This window comes from Sitophilus oryzae, unplaced genomic scaffold (assembly GCF_002938485.1).
Source record: "Sitophilus oryzae breed Bouriz unplaced genomic scaffold, Soryzae_2.0 scaffold_1720_pilon_pilon, whole genome shotgun sequence".
NCBI classification, from domain to species: domain Eukaryota; kingdom Metazoa; phylum Arthropoda; class Insecta; order Coleoptera; family Curculionidae; genus Sitophilus; species Sitophilus oryzae.
The window spans coordinates 878,684-897,481 of NW_022146414.1; the positions used below are offsets into that span (position 1 = coordinate 878,684).

The following is an 18,798-nucleotide window of genomic DNA, read 5'->3' on the forward strand; positions in this document are numbered from 1 at the left end:
TATTCAACAATCCCTACGTCAAAAAATTCAAAATTTCAAAATTTCTTTTTCGTCAACACATCTCAAAATTCTCCGTTCGGCAAAACCAACATTTTCAACATGCAGCAACACCCACCGGACAATGAGTTCGTCCACGTGGACATCTCAGTTTCACCAGTACCACCACCCGTTTCCGCTGCGCCCAGCGGTCCGAAAATACCGCCCAAACTCTTGGCCATAATGAAGAAATACAAGTACAACTGGAGACTGGATCAGTTGGCGAAACCCAAGATGCCGATCAGGAAGTATGTTCCTCGAGAGATAGGTCTGATTAAAGCAGGAAAGATACCGCTGAAAAGGTTGAGCGATGAGATCCAGTATTATTCAGATCAAATATCCAGACCACCCTTAAGGTAAATATGACTTAAAATATTTAGTGATTTATGTATTCGTAAGACCAAGACTTTTTTGGTCTTGATCTTGGTCTTGGTTTTGCAGTCAGAGCTGCAAGCTTACAGAAAACTTAAGTCTTTTTTTGATTTAAATCATTTTAATTACTTATATCATTTGAAAAGAAGTATAAAAAAGACTCTTGGTCTTGGTCTCAACGTTTATATTAAGTTAAATAGTGACACGTGTACGGGGTGGGTCAAATTCGACGCTTTTAAATGGAAACACCCTTTTCTATGGGAGATAGACAAAAACTAATATCGGTGTCTGGAGCTCAATTTTTGTCAAAAACATGATGGTGAAAACCGCATATCGATATCTGTTACCGTTTCGGAGTTACGGGGTGTTTTTCAAAAATATGCATTTTTAACAAATCGCTGTAACTTTTTTGCTATGGAAAATTTTGCATTTTTATGAAAACATTTCCAAAGCACCTTTTTACGTAGAATTCAATGGTTTAAGTATAATTTTTTTAAAATTAATAATTTAAGAATTATAAATAGAAAATTTGATTTTTTATATGGGACACCCTGTATATTTTTAATTTACTGAAAGAATTTAAAATTACCTTTCCAAAAATATAACACACTTGATATGTTGCTCGATTCCTCTTCGAGATATAGGGTATATAAAAATTCGCCCGCTTTAAATAAGTAGGCTTTGAATGGCACCGGCTGTAATGCAAAAAAATTCTAGCTGAGCATCAATTAAAACGAAAATAATATTTGCTATGAGAGATGCAGAATTTTATAACAATTTAAAATATATTTAATCAACATCAACACATTTAAAATATATATGATAACAATAAAAATAAATAGCAAATCAAGACATGAGAATTTGCTACAGGTGTTCGACATATCGACCGTCTTCTGTTATGGACAGACGGGGCCCTTTTTGGACATTTCTTCATTAACTCAGTGGGGGTGAAAGATACCCTCTCTAAGTAACTGCTAAGTATTTCTAATTCTTGTCTAGATTATACGGAAGAATAAGGAACCTTTATTCTTCCGCAAATATATCCATAGGATTAGATCCATGGGCACTAAGTCAGGCGGCCTCGACGGCCAGCGGCTGGGATCTTGGTTAGCTATTCAATTATTCTTGAAATTGGCTGCAAAAATTTGCTGATAACAGCGTTCTGAGGCGGTGCGTCGTCTTGCTGGAAAAATATGTTTTCGAGTTCCATTAAGGACATATCATCAATAAGGGGTCCAAAGCCTACTAGTTAAAAGTGGCAAACTTTTAAAAATTCTGTATTTTGAAGGGGATTATAACAAAATATCAAGTGTGCTATATTTTTGGAAAGGTAATTTTAAATTCTTTTCAGTTAATTAAAAATATAGAGGGTGTCCCAAATAAAAAATCAATTTTTCTGTTGATAACTCTTAAATTATTAATGTTAAAAAAATTATACTTAAACCATTAAATTCTACGTAAAAAGGTGCTTTGGAAATGTTTTCATAGAATTACAAAATTTTCAATAGCACAACAGTTACAGCGATTTGTTAAAAATGCACATTTCTGAAAAACACCACGTAACTCCGAAACTGTAACAGATATTGATGTGCGGTTTGCACCATCATGTTTTTGATGAAAATTGTGCTCCAGACACCGATCGTCTATCTCCTATAGAAAAGGGTGTTTCCATTTAAAAGCGTCGAATTTGACCCACCCTGTACACAGTGACACAAATACAATAAAAGTCCATCAACTCACACGTTCATAGACCGAGACTTTCAGTCTTTATATACCTACTTCTTTTTAATTTAAACCAGGTCTCTTTGAGAATAATGGACGCTTTTTTTAAATTTAGGAAAAAGAAGAAAAAAAAAATTTCAAGAAAAGTAATAAAAAATGTCTATACCTATGTGGCGGATTCATCTCTCCAAAAAAATCCTTTATGGGTATTTCGCCACTGCACTGCAAGAAAAATCTACAAAATAAAATAGTTATTTTTTGTAAACACTTCTGGCGTTAAACCTAAACGGACACTGCTTGTCAGAAGTTATGTTTACAGTAATAAAAATTTGCCTAACAAAGAAAAAAATGCTTAACGTTTGGTGTCCGTTTAGGTTTAACGCAGACAGCAACTCTCTGTATACGGTCAACGTTGGTATATCTGCACTGCTTGTCTGTGAAAAGAAAAAAAATTCGTGATATTTCTCTATACCAAAGACATTATAAATATAGACCGAACATCTCATTAATAAATACTCGTTGGTAGTGTATCAAACATTCCAATGTGTCAAACAAGGACAGAAGAGACAGAGAAGTCTAAAATTTCCGGCAACTAGGCGCATTTGGATTGTTCTAATGGCCAGTGGCGTATCGTTTTTTGGAACGAATTTAATTAGTAAAGTAAAAGTAAAGTAATTAGTAAAGTGTTTACTCCATATTAATATACTACATTAACACCTTTTCGTCAGATGAGTTTTGTTATAAGATCTAATATAATAATATAATTAATATCCCACATATACTTATGTTGAAACGTCAGTAGGTAGTTTTCGAAAATCGCTCCAACGTCGATTTTCAATTTAAACTTTCAGTTAATTCTATATAAACTTTCAGTTACTTTTGAACATTTATAGGGTGACTCAGGCTTCCAAAACAGTTCTATATTAGGTTTGTGGTTGGTGACTTTTCTTTCAATTTTTTTTCAGAATATGGAGGCAATGATAAAGCACATTTTAGACATTTTTGTAAACATAGGTGGCCGGAACATATTTTCAAACTGAAGTTGTAGATTTGCCATTAAATTTCCATTCCAGAAATACCTAGGGTTGCCACCTGTCCTTTTTTGAAAAGGACAGTCCTGTTTTGGAATAACTTGTCCTTTTGACCTTTTTTGACTTAAAAGGTCATTTTTATTTACGTATTTTCCCTGAGAAAATTACCTACAGGAAACAGAAATATTAATTTCGTCCAAATTTAATTAGAGATGTTATAAAACTTATAAATAATTTTTTCTTGTTTAGAATAGGCAACATTATTTAGAACTTCCCGTTTAATCTCAAATGATAATTTAGGTTTTAGTTTTACCTTTTTTGATCTTAAAAATAACTTTTTAAAATTAGTAATTAGTAACTAATTTAGTTAGTTCGCAATCGATAGCTTCCTGTAAAGTACTGTGTAATAGTAGTAATAACTTCCTATACCTAAAATCAATATTTAATGAGAAAATTGTGTTTTTTTTGAAAATATAAGATAAGATTTGACTTTCGGTCTTCTTCTTGTATTATGATGGCTCTGATACGAGGCAATTACCTTTTAGTTCTCAATAGAAAGCATTTATCATCAAAAGCATCAAATCTGTGTGCTACAGTATGGGATTTCTGTCGCATAATAATGAATATTACGTTTATGTACAAATCCATTACTTTTAAAGTAGTTTCATTAGAAAATCAAATTTTAGTTAAATTGGGACATTAACTAAAATTTGATTTTCTGATGAAGCTTGATTTTCTGTATTAAGCATATGTATAGCGGTTTGAATCACCCTGTATGTTGACAAAAATATTTTGAAAATGTGCGTTACAATGGCCCCCATCTTATGTAAAAAATTGAAATAAAAATTACAAACCAAAAACGTAATAGGTAAAAAGCTTTTTTGGAGGCCTGGGTCACTCTGTATATAGGTTTGACGAACTGTAAATAATTCTTTGGCTACTAGTTTTATACATAACTAGTAGCCAAAGAATTATTTACAGTTCGTCCCATTCTAAAAAAAAAGGTAAACACACCGTACAAATAACTCTAGGAAGAGGTATTTGTACGGTGGTAAAAAATTGTTTAAACGAGGCCGAAGGGGCAGATATAATAATGCAATAAAATGTAAAAAAGGGCGGGTAAACACCTTTGTTTATTTGTTGAGCAAAATTCCTTTAGAATATCGTATATAATGACCAAAATATGACGCAATTTTAAGAAAAAAACATGTCACTTTCTGGCTTATAATAAAGTTTCAAATGCAACGCTTATATTCAAATTTGTTATGATCTACAACACCTACACAGTAGTAATTGAGACGAATTATAATTCAATTACCGGCTACTACGTTCTTGTTTTAATAGCTCAAAATTCAACAAATATAATTAGAAATTATTTTAATTGTGAGAGGCTCCCTTGTGGGACGCCTATGTACGGCGATTACGGCGCGGCGGAAACAATACCTACCTGTGAAAAGACAAATTTAATTTGAGCTTATTTTTCCACACATTTGACACTGTCGTACCATATTGAAAATTCAGATTCAAAAGTACGTTAAACAAAAGCAAAAACTACTGAAAAACAGTGAAAAGTTCACTTCGGACTTGATTCCGACTTCAAACACATCGTAAGCTAAACGTAGTACGATAAAACGGACCAAAGGCCGTCGCGAGGGGTGGTGGGACGGACGGCTCATTTCAATCTGGAAGACTAGCAGCGACGTTGCCAATAGTTCTAGACGTTTCAGCACATTAAACAGTAAACATGTCCTTTAACAGTAACGCATATATCCTCTGGTTAATAACATATTATTACTTATGCTTCTTTAAAAATAAACTATTAATTTAATTAAGAAATTGGGATTTATTGATATCCGGTGAAGGTTTTAAAGTCACCTTTTCTGCAAATCAAACTAAGTAGATAGGCGCAAATTTGAGATGTGGCAATGTCGCCTTCTCTATCTCAGTTGGTTTTTACAGTACGTAATCAACCTCCGATTGTTTGATCGGGTTAAAATGCAAAATGTGATATCTGTTCTTCCTAAATCTATGCTCTATACCTAATATCGATGTTATGTTTTTTTAAATGTAAGTGTGTTATGTGTTTTAAAAGAAAAAAAGGGATAATATATACCACTTCCCTCTATACCATCCGTGTATTAATGGATATGACTAAGAAAGTCCAGATTTAAATTGTCCTGAAGATGCAAATAAATTTTGCGAAACGTCGACAAATTTAAAACAAAGGACTTCTGTTGATTTCTTTCGGTCCTAATCCAATTAAAAAAAAACACATTATATATTAATGGATCGACAACAATAAAAATTAGATTTAGTAATATTAACATTTAAAAAAAGTACTTAAATTGAATTCTGTTTTTCTTGACTTGAGGGTAATTATATTGATTTAAGTCATTTTACTAACTTAACCCATTAACGCCCAGCGTCCTCATTTGAGGACAGCTGATATAGGTGGGGATAGCTTCAACACCGTCGAAAAAAACAACAATAATTTCACGGGGAATGTTAGTGCCAGTCATAACATGATTCTAAGGGCATTTTACGAAGTCCTGTAGTTAGGTATTTGGACTAAAATATCGTCAAATTTGTTGAATTTTTTTGTCACTTTGGTTCACGTGTGGTGGATTTTTTTTATAAAACAAAGGTATGTATTAGAATTTAATTTTTCTTGTAGTTAAATTGTTAGGTTTTGTGAATATAATACGTAAGAAAGCATTAGAGACATGATTTATGTACAGGGTGTAACCAAATTCTACTCTCCTCAAATGAGGACGCTAGGCGGTAGTATGTATAAAATTTGATTATTTCCTATTATTGTTCTAACTAGACTTTAGGTATTGTTGATGACAAAAAACAAATGTTATTCACAGATATTCTGATTTTGTTTAGAATTATGTCTAGAAAGGCCTTCAAGACTTTAGAAGATGCTGTTGAGTATTTATATTCAGAGCATATTGATGCTGATTGCCCCCAGAAGTCGAAGAATTGAGCGATGAAGATGATAAACGAACGAATTAGTGCTAGAAACAATACGATATGCTAGAACACAGAAAAATAAATTCGAGTTATCAACAAATAAGGAAGAGATTTCAAGTACATCAAAAACAATTATACCAGATGAAATAAAGTTTGACGGGAGAAACCACTCCATTGGCAAAAGGGAAATACAAAGATGTCAAATGATCAATTGCAAAGGAAAACCACGAACATTTTGGCAAAAATGTAATATAACGCTTTGCATGCCTGCTTGTTTTAACGACTTTCACTTACTTTTTTACAAAAATGTAGCTTATAAACTCTTATTTTTATATAGATTAAAATAAACATACAAAAACTTTTCTTGTTTTTATTTATATCATATTATCCCAGCGTCCTCAAACGAGGACAGCAGTTTTTTGAAAAACTTGATAACTTATTTTCATAAAAATATTTTTCTACGTTAATTTACATAACAAGAACTAGGAATCTCTAAAAAAAATAGTCAATTTCGAAAAAAAAATAATTTGGCCGTTAATGGGTTAACTTGCAGATCATCATGATTTAAGTCAAAAATATACACTTAAGTCATAAAAACGACTTAAATAACGTTGTATTAATTTATATCTTCACAAAAATTACTTGAAAATTGACTTGAAATAAAAGGACTTAAGTCAAGGACTTTAAACTTATTCATTTCAATTTAGTGTTGAATTTGACTTAAGACTTAAATCATTTTAATTTTAGAAATGACTTAAGACTTGAGTCTTTTTAAAACAGACTTGTTGCAGCTCTGTTTACTACTACTAGTTCAACTCACACATTTTTAGAAATTTGAGCCTTTTTGATGGACTTTATCCCTGCGCATGTTCACATATTCATTCTCCCTAATACTTATATATCCCATGTATTACACAAGTTGTCAAAGAATATCGAAACAAAGAAAAGTTGTGCGATTTTTTCTATATATAAACAAAATGTTTTTCTCATTACAGGAGTCTATACTGTAACAAGCACTACTTCGAAAACATCAGCAAAAACTACAAGAAAAAAATTACTAAGAACATTAATAAAGCCTGGGATTCGATTTATAATTATTACAAGAAAAAGGAAAGAGACAGGAAGCTCAGGTAATAGAGTTTAATGTAATAATGCATTAAAAAAATTAAGAAAGGTTTGTTTTACAATATATACAGTATGAAATAAAAAATTTGTTATTACTCATGTCAAAACAAAAAGTTGTCATTGACTTCTTATACGTTCATAAATCATTATAAGTTACGAAAAATCAACTAAATAGTTTTATGTTTAGGTTATTAAGAAAACAGGCTACAGGTAAAGAGAAAAAGCGTGAACTGGACATGAAAAGACATGATGAACTTGCCAAGCCTAAAGCTCTCTTCAAACCGGAACCTATCAAACCCGTAAGTAAATCTATCCGGAAAATGTCAATAAATAAGTTCAATTCGATATTTTTTATTTTTTAGAAAAAGCCACCACAAATATTCTCGAATTATGGCCGGTTGGACACATTGGCAACTCCAAGACCTTGTATCATGCAAACGCCCAAATCTCTGGAGGTAAATATTCGTTTTTTTAGGATTTTGTAAAGTACGTCTACTCGATCTGTGTCATAATACATCGATGCGGTGACGATATTGAAGTGTGATTAATTTACTACAAAACACATTGGAATAAGGAGCAATATACAGGGTGTCCCAGGCTGAGCGTGCATTAGAAGTTTCTAGAGAACCACAATATCTAGATCGGAGATTTTTTGCAACAAGATCTATCGATTAAAAATATTTTCAATATGGCGGCATTTCCGGAAATACCGAAAGTTGACAAGAACTTTCTTATTTTAAATGGATGCCCCCATTTTTTATTACATACTTAAATTCTATGTAAAATTCTACGAATGTTAAACACTCTATACCTAACACTAACCGTTTTTGAGAAAAAAAAATATTTAAAATTTTTGGACGAAAAAACTACCTGTCAAAAAAATGTGTATAGCCTAAAAGTCAAATTTAGTGATTACCACAGCCACTGTGACCTAAAGAGAAGACATTTGGCTATCTATTTCAAAAATTAAATTTTTCAAATGACATATAATAATGGCGGTAGCTGTCATAGAATAGAGCGATTAAAAAATTATCTTAAACCATTTTTTTCAAATGGAAACCCACTTTTTGTATTTCACTAATGAAAGGGTTTTTCAATTCGTTACTTTTTGAATATATGTTCCTATACCTAAAATAAATCGTTTTTAAGTTATTTAAGATTTAATTTGAAAACGTATATTTTTCTTGATTTTATCTAGCTTCCTTTGACATTAAGTGTCAAACGGTCAGACGATTTATTTCCATCTGTCAGAAAACAAATTATTTGAATTTCCTATATTATAAATACTAAATACTGCCTGCCTTAAGAGTTTAAAAAGTGTGTTTATAAAAATATATCTCGTATTTTCGCTCTTTAGTGATATCTAATAGTTGATATTATCCTTATATTATTAATAATATTCCGTATAATCGAAAAAAACCGCGTAAAGTTGGTTCGGAACTGATGATGCTCTTTCAACAAAGCGTCACAATATGACATGGCCAGATCTATTGTTTTACATCACTTGACGTTTAAAGTCATAGGCTACTGGTTAAAATCAAGAAAAATATACGCTTTAAAACTAAATCTTAAATAACTTAAAATCGATTTATTTTAGGTATAATATATATATATATATATATATATATATATATATATATATATATATATATATATATATATATATATATATATATATATATATATATATAAAGTGAATGAAGTGAAGTGAATGAAGTGAAGAAGAATAGGGAAAGGTTAAGGGCAGTTCAAAGGCGATTGGCGCTGCGAATATGTCGAGGGTACCGCACTATATCAGCAGATGCGGCAGAAGTAATTAGTTGCATGATACCGATAGATCTTCTAATACAAGAGAGGATGCAGAGAAAGGCGTGTCCGGATAGATCGCGAGAGTATAACCGGGAAAAAATACTGAACACATGGAGCGACAGATGGAAACACAATGTAGACGGGAAAGCGCAGTGGACAAGACAACTTATACCACATATAAGAAACTGGATAGACCGGAGCCATGGAGAAGTTACCTACGCTATGACACAATGTTTATCAGGACACGGATGCTTCAAGAATTACTTATATAAAATGAAACTTACCGATAGTCCAAAATGCATCTACGGTGACCACGATAACGACACAGCAGAGCACACAATCCTGGAATGCAAAAGGTGGACCTATGAAAGAAATAAATTAATGGAGAGTCTAAATACAGAGAAACTAACTTACACTAACTTGGTTCCAACGATGCTTAAGTCAAATGAGAACTGGAAAGCAGTCCGGGAATATATGGAGGCGCTGATATCTGCAAAGGAAAACGAAGCCAAAAGGTTTGGAAAGTAAAAAAAAAGAAGAATAATTTGAGTGTACTTACCATACTGCTCTAGTACTGCTTTGTACTTACCACACTCGCTAGTGTCCAACTTTGACTGAAGTGCTCAATTACCTGTAACATCACAATAAAACTGCCTCCCCCAGAAGTAATGCCGAAAGGTAGTTCCTTGGGGAGATACTCAAAGCGGTTTGTGGAGGTTTTTTAGTCGGTAAGGTACCTCAACCACCCCGACAGTACCACTTACGGTCTCTGGTTTGCAGATTTTTCCCCCAAAAAAAAAAAATAGTGAAAAAGTAACGAATTGAAAAGCCTTTTCACTAGTGAAATAGAAAAGTGGGTTTCCATTTGAAAAAAATGATTTATGATAATTTTTTAATCGCTCAATTCTATGACTACTGCGACCATTATTATATGACATTCGAACAGTTTAATTTTTGAAATAGATAGCCAGATGTTTTCATTTTATGGCACAGTGGCTGTGGTAATTATTAAATTTGACGTTTAGGCTATACACATATTTTTGACAGGTAGTTTTTTTCGTTCAAAAATTTTAAATAATTTTTTTCAAAAACGGTGAATGTCAGATATAGAGTGTTTAATATCAAAATTCATAAAATTTTACAGAGAATTTAAGTATGTAATAAAAAATGAGGGCACCGATTTAAAATAAGAAAGTTACTGTCAACTTCCGGTATTTCCGGAAGTGCCGCCATACTGAAAATACTTTTAATCGATAGATCTCGTTGTAAAACTATGAAATCTGCGAGCTAGATGTTGTAGTTCTCTAGAAACTTCTAATGCACGCTCAACCTGAGATATCCTGTATTATGTAGATCACTACCTATATACAAGCGGCAGAGAGTTCACGTGGACTTGACGAGTATGTCACCGCAAAACACACTCCGCCCACTAATTACATTGGTTACTTACAAATTTGTCAAATTTTTATTGACGGGACGCATCGTCTAATATTTTACGAGAAAGATCGATTAAAATGGTAGTAGACTGAGCTTGGAGAACAGTGCAGTCGTTATCGGTAAAATAGTTGTGTGATTTTATTAATTTTTTATTGTTTTTCTTCTCAATTTTTTAATTTTTATAAGTATTATGTCTCATTCGCGTGGAAAAACGTTGAAAAAATAAAATCGATTAGGTATTTTTGAAATTTTTGTATAAGTAATGTTATGTAAAGTATTTATTGCACGCCCATGTATTTCTTGCTAACAAAGAATTTCGTTTTCCCCTTTACGAATGTCCCTAGCTACAGAACGGATTGACGTACTCCTTTTTATATCTTATATACATATACAAGATTATACTGAATTTCTTTAAACAGGTTAACCCGGCAGCTCTGACGTATGAAGCCACAGAAACTGTCATACGTTTAGCCAAACTTCCACCAAGACTTCTAAATCTACCGAAACCACTCGAACCAGGCAAAGTTAAGAAGAGTGCTCTTAGATACAATGGTAATACATAAAATAATATTTTGAAAAAAAATAACTCAGACATCCATTGTTGTTTATAATATATAGTATACATACACGGTCGGTAAAGCTTGCCTTATGGTACCGATATTCGTGTGAACGAAGAGTACAGTCAATGTGTTCAGTATAATAAGATGTACCGAACTAAGAGAGAAGAGCAAGTTATCTCTAGCAGTCAACCGCCATAGCGATTCACTGCTACACATGTAAATACCGACCCAAGACTCTCTGTTGCCGACACTGTATAATATTTAGTACTCTCTCTTATTAAATAACTGGATTTTTTTCTAGCTACACCAAGAATTATAGAAATAGCTATGCCCAAACAGCGTAGCGATAAGTCAAAGGAAGACGAAGATTTTGATCCGTTTGCTATATCTAAGAAGGCTTTGACCTACAAACCAACTCCAAGAATAATAGAAATGGCCAAGCCTAAAGAAAGAGACTAAGATTTGTGTTGCTGCATACTTATACAAAAAAATATAATAAGACAAAAAAGTGTGTTAAAATGTTAAGAAAAAATGTAACTGATGAAATAAAAGAAGTACGTTTTAGTTTATTGTTTATATTTTATTTCAAAAACTATTAAAACTTAAGCTAAATATTCAGTAAAATTATTATATCATCACTAAATGTAATGTAATGTCTATAGAAGCATCGTTGACCGTTACGTCACATATTAGACAGTTAAAGTACGGCACAAAATCAGACGTTTATCTTGAGTAAAGTGACCAGAAAAAAATACACTGAGAGGGAAAAGAAAAATCAAGCCTACCAGGTTATTATTGAAAAGTTCAAGGACAAACGTTTACCGAAAAGAATTATCGAACCCTAATCGAACCTTAATAATTCATAATTCTATTCATTCGGATGCTTGAGATGAAGATATTTATAAACCCTCTCTATGAATGTTTTAATTTAGTAAATTTTCTGAACAATAAAGACACCCCAAAAAATTCTAGTAGAGTCGTAGTGAAGACATTTAACTTGCCTTTATTTAACTTATTTAAATAAATAACAAAAACTAACCATAACAGTGTTTTCTCCATGATGATATGACAAAATACAAAACACTGACTGACAAGTCGTTGTAATACAGACATAGTTTAGTCTGTACGTTTCATCTGCAATGTTTTGTCGACGCAAGCAAATCGTACGATAAGTCGTTGCGTGTGGACCTCGCTATAGATAGATAATGATGACGTAACGTTAAACGATCGTTGTACATATTATACCTTACATTTTTTTAAAACGCTATAGACTTTTCGAGTTCATATATTACGTGTGTTATGAAAGAATTAAATAAAATAAAAAAGACAATGGCATTTTAAAATATAGTATTTATTAAGTGTCTTTCAATCACTCTAATAAAACTAAGACTAAAATTTCAGTACAATAATTATTATGTCAAGCAAATTTTATATTTTTTTGTTGCTTTGTTTTAGAAATACCTTCGCTCAATCAAATATTAAAAAATATAAATGATATTTATTTTTCACGTAAAAAATAGTGTCGATATTTTAAAAAAAAACTTAATTGACATAAAACAGCTTCAAAAAAGGGATCAGAATTTAAATTTTAGGGTCTGAGGATTTCAAATTGACCAGTTCTTCTGACAATTCCCATAATTTCTTGGCTTTGGACATATCCATAGCTGCTCTACTTAAAGTAGTTTCCTTGCAGTCCATAAAATATTTTCCAGTTACGTTTTGGAGGTCCTCCGAACATGCCAGATATACACTCGTTTGACAACCTACAAAAATATAGTATTTTTAAAGATAAATGATAATACCTTTTAACTCAGATAAATCGTATAAATAGACAAAGTAATACCTAAAGAAGATATCAACGCGTAACATAAATATGTGATAAAAAACACAAAAATATTTGTGAAACAATTAAAATTTTCAATTTTTATTTGGCACGGCACTGGCCAAATATATTTCATATCAATTAAATTTTTAGTTACGTTATCGAAAGCGCGATTTTTAAATTCATTGTTGCCAACCATGGCCATATTCGGCGCCGTGTTGAGTAACTGGAATTTAAATTTCCCGCTGGATATTCAGGTGGTAGCTCTGCTGTAAAAAATGTCAAGTTGCCGCATTTATTTATTTATTTCCTGACATTGTCATTCGTTTTGAGACTTTAGATTTGTATTACGAGTTTCTGGTTTAAATAAATAGTGTTGTGATACGTATTTAAGCTTGAAAATATTTACTAGGAGACCTTGCAGTTTTTAGAACATATTTTACTGCGAACTATACAAGATAGCTTAAGAGCTGTAAAAAATCATCGCAAATTTTTATTAGAATATTTTGAACGGGAAAGCGGTAGTAATGGCACTTTATGTCCCTTAAGTCCTGTTAAGGAGGTGAATTTTGTTGATGTAAATAATAACTGTTTATATATTTATAATTAATTTTTGTTTCCTAAAATATTTTGATTAAAAGAAAATATATTGTTAAGGTGTATGTGGCACTAAACTGTATTGCTGGCTGCCTACGTGTCAAGAAACATGGCGAATTTACCAAAAAGTGAAAGACGTTTTTGTTGAAGGTCGTCATCTCTTTGCTAAGTGCAAAAGCGAATCGGGCAGCGGTGGAATTTTCCAGTAGGAAGTAGAACGCTCTCGGAGAGAGGTTCGAGAAACAGTCAGTAGAGTATATAAGTCCGCGTAATAGGCAATGGACGGTTTTGAAGTTTGAATATACCACAGAATATACCGCGTTTTAAATTATTACGAATCGGACAATTTGGTGAAGGTATCGTGAGTTTAAATTAGTGGACCCACGCAATCCGTAACAATATAAAAGTGGGCAACGCTGTGCCGGTCAAGCTTAATTACACGACTAAAAGTTTATTTGGTATAAACTGTAGCTTTGGTGTCAACTGGTAACAATTTGGTTTCTGGTGTTATATTTATCGGTTCTTGTATTTTTTTAGCTAAAGATTTAAATAAATGATAGTTACCTTGGACTGGAGTCTTGAAGAACAACTTAATAATCAACTTCATAGGCCAGTTTAACGGTACGGGTACGTTCCTCCAAATGCCAGAATCAATCATACCAGGATGTAGACAATTCGTTGTTATTCCAGATCCTTCCAACCTTCTAGCCAGCTCATTGCTGAAGTAAATATTCGCGTACTTGGACACGTAGTATAAGTATGGTGGAAACCACGAGCTTGAAGGGTTCAGGTTGTTCAAGTTTACTGAGGCCAAACGATACAGCTCTGAGGCCACGATCACTATTCTCGATGGTGCAGATCTTTTCAGCAAATCTAGATAAAATAATATATTTTTTAAGCTTGCTTCATCTACGTAACCGTAGGTAGAGCTGAAAGCAAAGTAAGGTTCTATATAAAATAAAATAATATACAGAAGCGTAAAAAGATCTTTTAGCCCCTACAAGTGTGCTAATTTCTGCATTAAGTTCATCAGGCCGAAGGAAAGAGCCATACGACGACCGACATCCTACTACAATGACGAAAAGACAGTGGGATACATGTTCTTCTTTAGAAAAATATTCCAGTTATAACCCATATGCACGTCCCTGGTGAATCTTAATTTACTTATGTACTCTTTAAATACTAAAATGTATAACATTTACAGTACCTTTTCCACAGCTTTTACGCTTAAAATTTCATTTCAATCACTAAAAGCACTTCGAAGGAAAGTATAACAAATAGAAAATAAATGAAGATTTTAACCCCCTATAGCTTCGAAACAAAGAAAAATTGGACCCTGATATAAAAAATAAATTTTATTTTTACGTGGGGAATCTTCCACGAAAGATGGCACATATTTTCTGAAACATGTATATAAAATAGCTTTAAAGCAACTAAAATAACACAAAATAATCGCAGAAAAGCCTATCAAATTTGCAAAAATTAAAATGAAATTTAAACGTGTCAAATGAAACGTCAAAAAATGCAAAATAATGGCGACTCATGGCGTCGTCGCGTCGATTGAGATTGAGACTCTTAATACAAAAGTATAAAAATAGTATAAGAGTGTTATACAGGGTAGTCCGAACTGTATTCCAGAAACTGCGGCAGCATATTCTGCAGATAAAAATAAGTAAAAAAGTTCGTATAAATGTACATATGTCCTAAAATGCTTAGTTTCGGAGATACAGGGTGTAGAAGTTTTATTTTTATTTCGATTTATTCTAAATAATTTCTGAAGTAACGTCAATATTTGGATCAAAATTGGTGTCTTGGAGTTTTTTGACATGAGAAATTTGATTTTGATGTCAATATGAATCCTACTAGTAGAGGGCGTTTTGAAGTAGTAGTTTTGAAGCGTTATAAATGTTTATCCCTACCTGTATAAAACTACCGAGCGAAGAAATATACATCTCTGTGACTTTTTACGTAAAAAATATCTGTTTGTAAAAATCGCTACGAGCAACCGTTCTTAAGATATTTAGAATAGAAATTTAATAGTCAATACATGTCATTATTGACGAAAAATAAACACGTTGAGTAGATAGTTATTTCACTGAAATAATAAATTTGGGAAATTTATGATTTCAGTCTAATAACTATTTAGTCAACATGTTTAATTTATGTCAATGATGTCGGGTATTGATAATTTCGATTCCAAATATCTCAAAAACCATTAGTCGTAGCGATTTTTACCAAGAGACCTTTTTTGTGTAAAAAATGTCGTAAATGTATATTTTTTTACTTAGTAGTTTTATACAGGTACGGACAAAAAGTTATTACTCTGCAAACCAGTTAAAAAATATGTAGGTGGCGCGCTCTATTAGTAGGAGTGATATTGACATCAAAACCAAATTTCTCATGTCAAAGTACACTCAGACACCAATTTTCATACAAATATTGACGTTATTTCAGAAATTATTGGGAAAAAATGGAAATAAAAATGAAACTTCTACACTCTCTCTCTCCGAAACTAAGCATTTTAGGACATACATTTATACGAACTTTTTTACTTATTTTTATCTGCAGAATATGCTGCCGAAGTTTCCGGAATACAGTTCGGACCACTCTGTATAGTTTCGTTTCTTACTATTATTTTTATTCATTGATATAGGTATTTAAACAAAATTACTTACCGATTAGTAAGTGGGTTAGTAGAAATGGACCGAAATGATTGGTGGCCATTGTCAATTCCAAGTTATCTTCAGTCTTTACGATTTTGTTTTCAGCAGTGCCGGCATTGTGTAACAGAACGTCTAACCGTTGTTCAGTTCTCAAAATATCCTGGGCAAAGTCTCTGATCGATTTTTGAGAAGACAGGTCCAGTTTTTTCACGACTACGTTTTCGTTTTTGGTTGACTCGACGATTTCATCTGAAAAAGAAGAAAAAAAAATAAAATTAGAGATGAAATATCGATATCGAAAAAATATATCGATACATAGTTTAAAAATATCGATATTGTAAAAATATCGATACTTTGAAACGTCCCTATCCAAAATCAAAAAACATTCTTTTTTATGTTTTGGGTGTTTTACCTCTAACTGCTTTTCCGGAATCCGGATTTCGGCATGCCATAATGACTCTGGCTCCTCTTTTGGCAAGCTCTCTGGCAGTTTCTTTGCCTATTCCCCCTGTAGCACCGGTTACTATAACTGTTTTTCCGTTCATTTTCACGTTTTGCCTTGAAAAGTAAAAAAATTGCAAATCTTTAATAAGCATACAACTTTTATGGCATAGATTCATGCACATCACCATTTTATAGAAAATCTAGCAAAATAATCTATAATTAAGTTCAAATATTGTTTTTGGCGTGGCTTGTGTTATAGCAGAGATATAAAGATATCAAAACGAGAAAATTGAATAAGTGTACCAGTAAATAGTAAAATATCTATAAACAATCATTAAAGTCAATATTTATCATACTTCGGCGCACAGGGCATGTGCAAATATATATTTCTTATTTTATTTTGCTGTTTGAAAGTTTATAAATAAGTATTTTTTATTTGATATTTTATTTTCCTGTTTGAAACCACCACAATACTCTTCAAATTTTAGGGCACCAACGAGCTATGATAAAAATACCGTATGATCGAAAAAGAAACGGCGTCCAGTTGACTTGGAAATGAACATCGATGATATTCCGCACATAAAATGATAACCATCTTCATTTCATAGCCATCACTGACGCCGTTTTTTTTCGAATACACGGGGGTCACAAAGTGGAGAGATTATCAGATTTTTTGGTAATTAACTATTAAAACTTACCTGAAATAGCCGCAAGTAATACAATTATAAAATTTAATCAATGAAACAACAGTGATAACAACAACTAAAAGTACAACAGCTAATGCTTGTAGAATAGGACAGATATCGTGGCCTAAAATGTTCATTCTGAAAAAAGAAATACTTATTTGCAAGAACTACAATTTAAAACTAAATTACTTGTTTATTTTCTTGTTAATAGGTTCTTGAATATCCCTTTTAAATAATGAATTAAATCGTTTTTAATGAACCTAAGTCGTCATACAAAGCAAAAATATATTTTTCTAAGCATAACTAATTTCAAATGAATTTTACTCAGTTGATATTATATTAGGAAATTATGTTATTCATACACAAAGCAATTTATGGCCTAGAATAAGGTTCAGTTTTACTAAACTCATTAATTGTTAGAAAAAAAACCTGTTGATTATTAGTCTAATAGCATTCTCATTAGCAAATAAAAATATAATTATGTATGTAAGTATGTGAAAAATAATTAAGTTTAATTTTAATTTTTTTTCTGGTTATTTCACACCTAATCAAAGGTCTTATAACACTCTTATTTTAATATTACAAAGAAATTCAAGAATTTATAAATAAAATAACTGTATTTAGCAGTAGGTATTTTGTATTTTTATGCATACATAACATAAAATTAGTTTATATTTTCTATGAATATATAAACATTTTACTAGGTCAATATATATGTATAGTCAATCATTATTTAGTTAATAAACAAAAAATCCTAACATTAATTATATTATTACTTAAATTTTATATACAAAGTAGAAAAGAATGTAATAAAACTACACCTACCTCTAAATTACTGAAGAAGAACTAATTTTCAACGTTAGTGTACTCTCTAACTAATTTCTCTGAATAATATTTACTAGAATTTCATAATTTTCATTTCTTGGCACTGCCAGTACTACCAGTTGACCGCTACTTACTGCTGACCTCGGCAAAGAAGACTTAATAAGTCTAGTGGTACTTTCTCCTGCAAAGGTACGCTCAACCCATAACACGTTTCCACAAAGATGTCATTAATTTTTTGCGTCATTCACTTAATACTAATGAGCAAAGTTTAAAGCCATAAAGAATATTATGTATTATTTATTTCTTGTGCGAGTTTTTAAAATACAAAAATAAATTTCTATATTTGCAGCTTCCAGGAAAATATAATGTCTGTTATTCACCAATAATTGGTTCGCAAGTATACCAGAAAAGTTATTCTTTCAGTCGGCTAGTCACAGATCTCGTCAAAAATTTATTCTTTTATATTTTCAACTGGAAATAACACGAATTTAAATAAAATCTGTTTCTTAAAAAAACATGTTTTTTGTTACATAGTACGCTCCTTGTAAAAAACAAATTAATCCTAATTAAAAAGTGTCTTGTTTCCTATTAAGCCGTATTTTAAATTATCAATTATCTCCATTATATTATTAATTAAATTAATTTAAATCAATTTAAATATCTTTTTATTTTTAAATATCTTCAAATTAACTG

At 31.7% G+C, this 18,798-nt stretch overlaps 2 protein-coding genes across 3 annotated transcripts; one reads left to right on the plus strand and one right to left on the minus strand.

Annotated features, from left to right (window-relative positions):
• Positions 1-2: 2 nt before the first annotated feature.
• On the plus strand, positions 3-11,637 carry LOC115881428. The gene is made up of 6 exons (XM_030898901.1): positions 3-392; positions 7,133-7,267; positions 7,450-7,561; positions 7,625-7,717; positions 10,928-11,060; positions 11,370-11,637. The coding sequence occupies exons 1-6, from the start codon at positions 100-102 to the stop codon at positions 11,525-11,527; spliced, it is 924 nt and encodes a 307-aa protein (XP_030754761.1). The 5' UTR covers positions 3-99; the 3' UTR covers positions 11,528-11,637.
• Positions 11,638-12,400: 763 nt separating this feature from the next.
• On the minus strand, positions 12,401-18,299 carry LOC115881427 (retinol dehydrogenase 14). 2 transcript variants are annotated; one of them, XM_030898899.1, is made up of 6 exons: positions 18,106-18,299; positions 17,293-17,418; positions 16,563-16,708; positions 16,163-16,399; positions 14,052-14,360; positions 12,401-12,831 (listed from the first exon to the last, which is right to left on the minus strand). In XM_030898899.1, exons 2-6 carry the CDS (start codon positions 17,415-17,417, stop codon positions 12,650-12,652), a joined length of 999 nt encoding a protein of 332 aa, XP_030754759.1. In that variant the 5' UTR covers position 17,418; positions 18,106-18,299; the 3' UTR covers positions 12,401-12,649. The 2 variants fall into 2 exon arrangements, with proteins under 2 accessions (XP_030754759.1, XP_030754760.1); XM_030898900.1 differs by lacking the exon at positions 18,106-18,299 and adding an exon at positions 17,470-17,839.
• Positions 18,300-18,798: the final 499 nt, after the last annotated feature.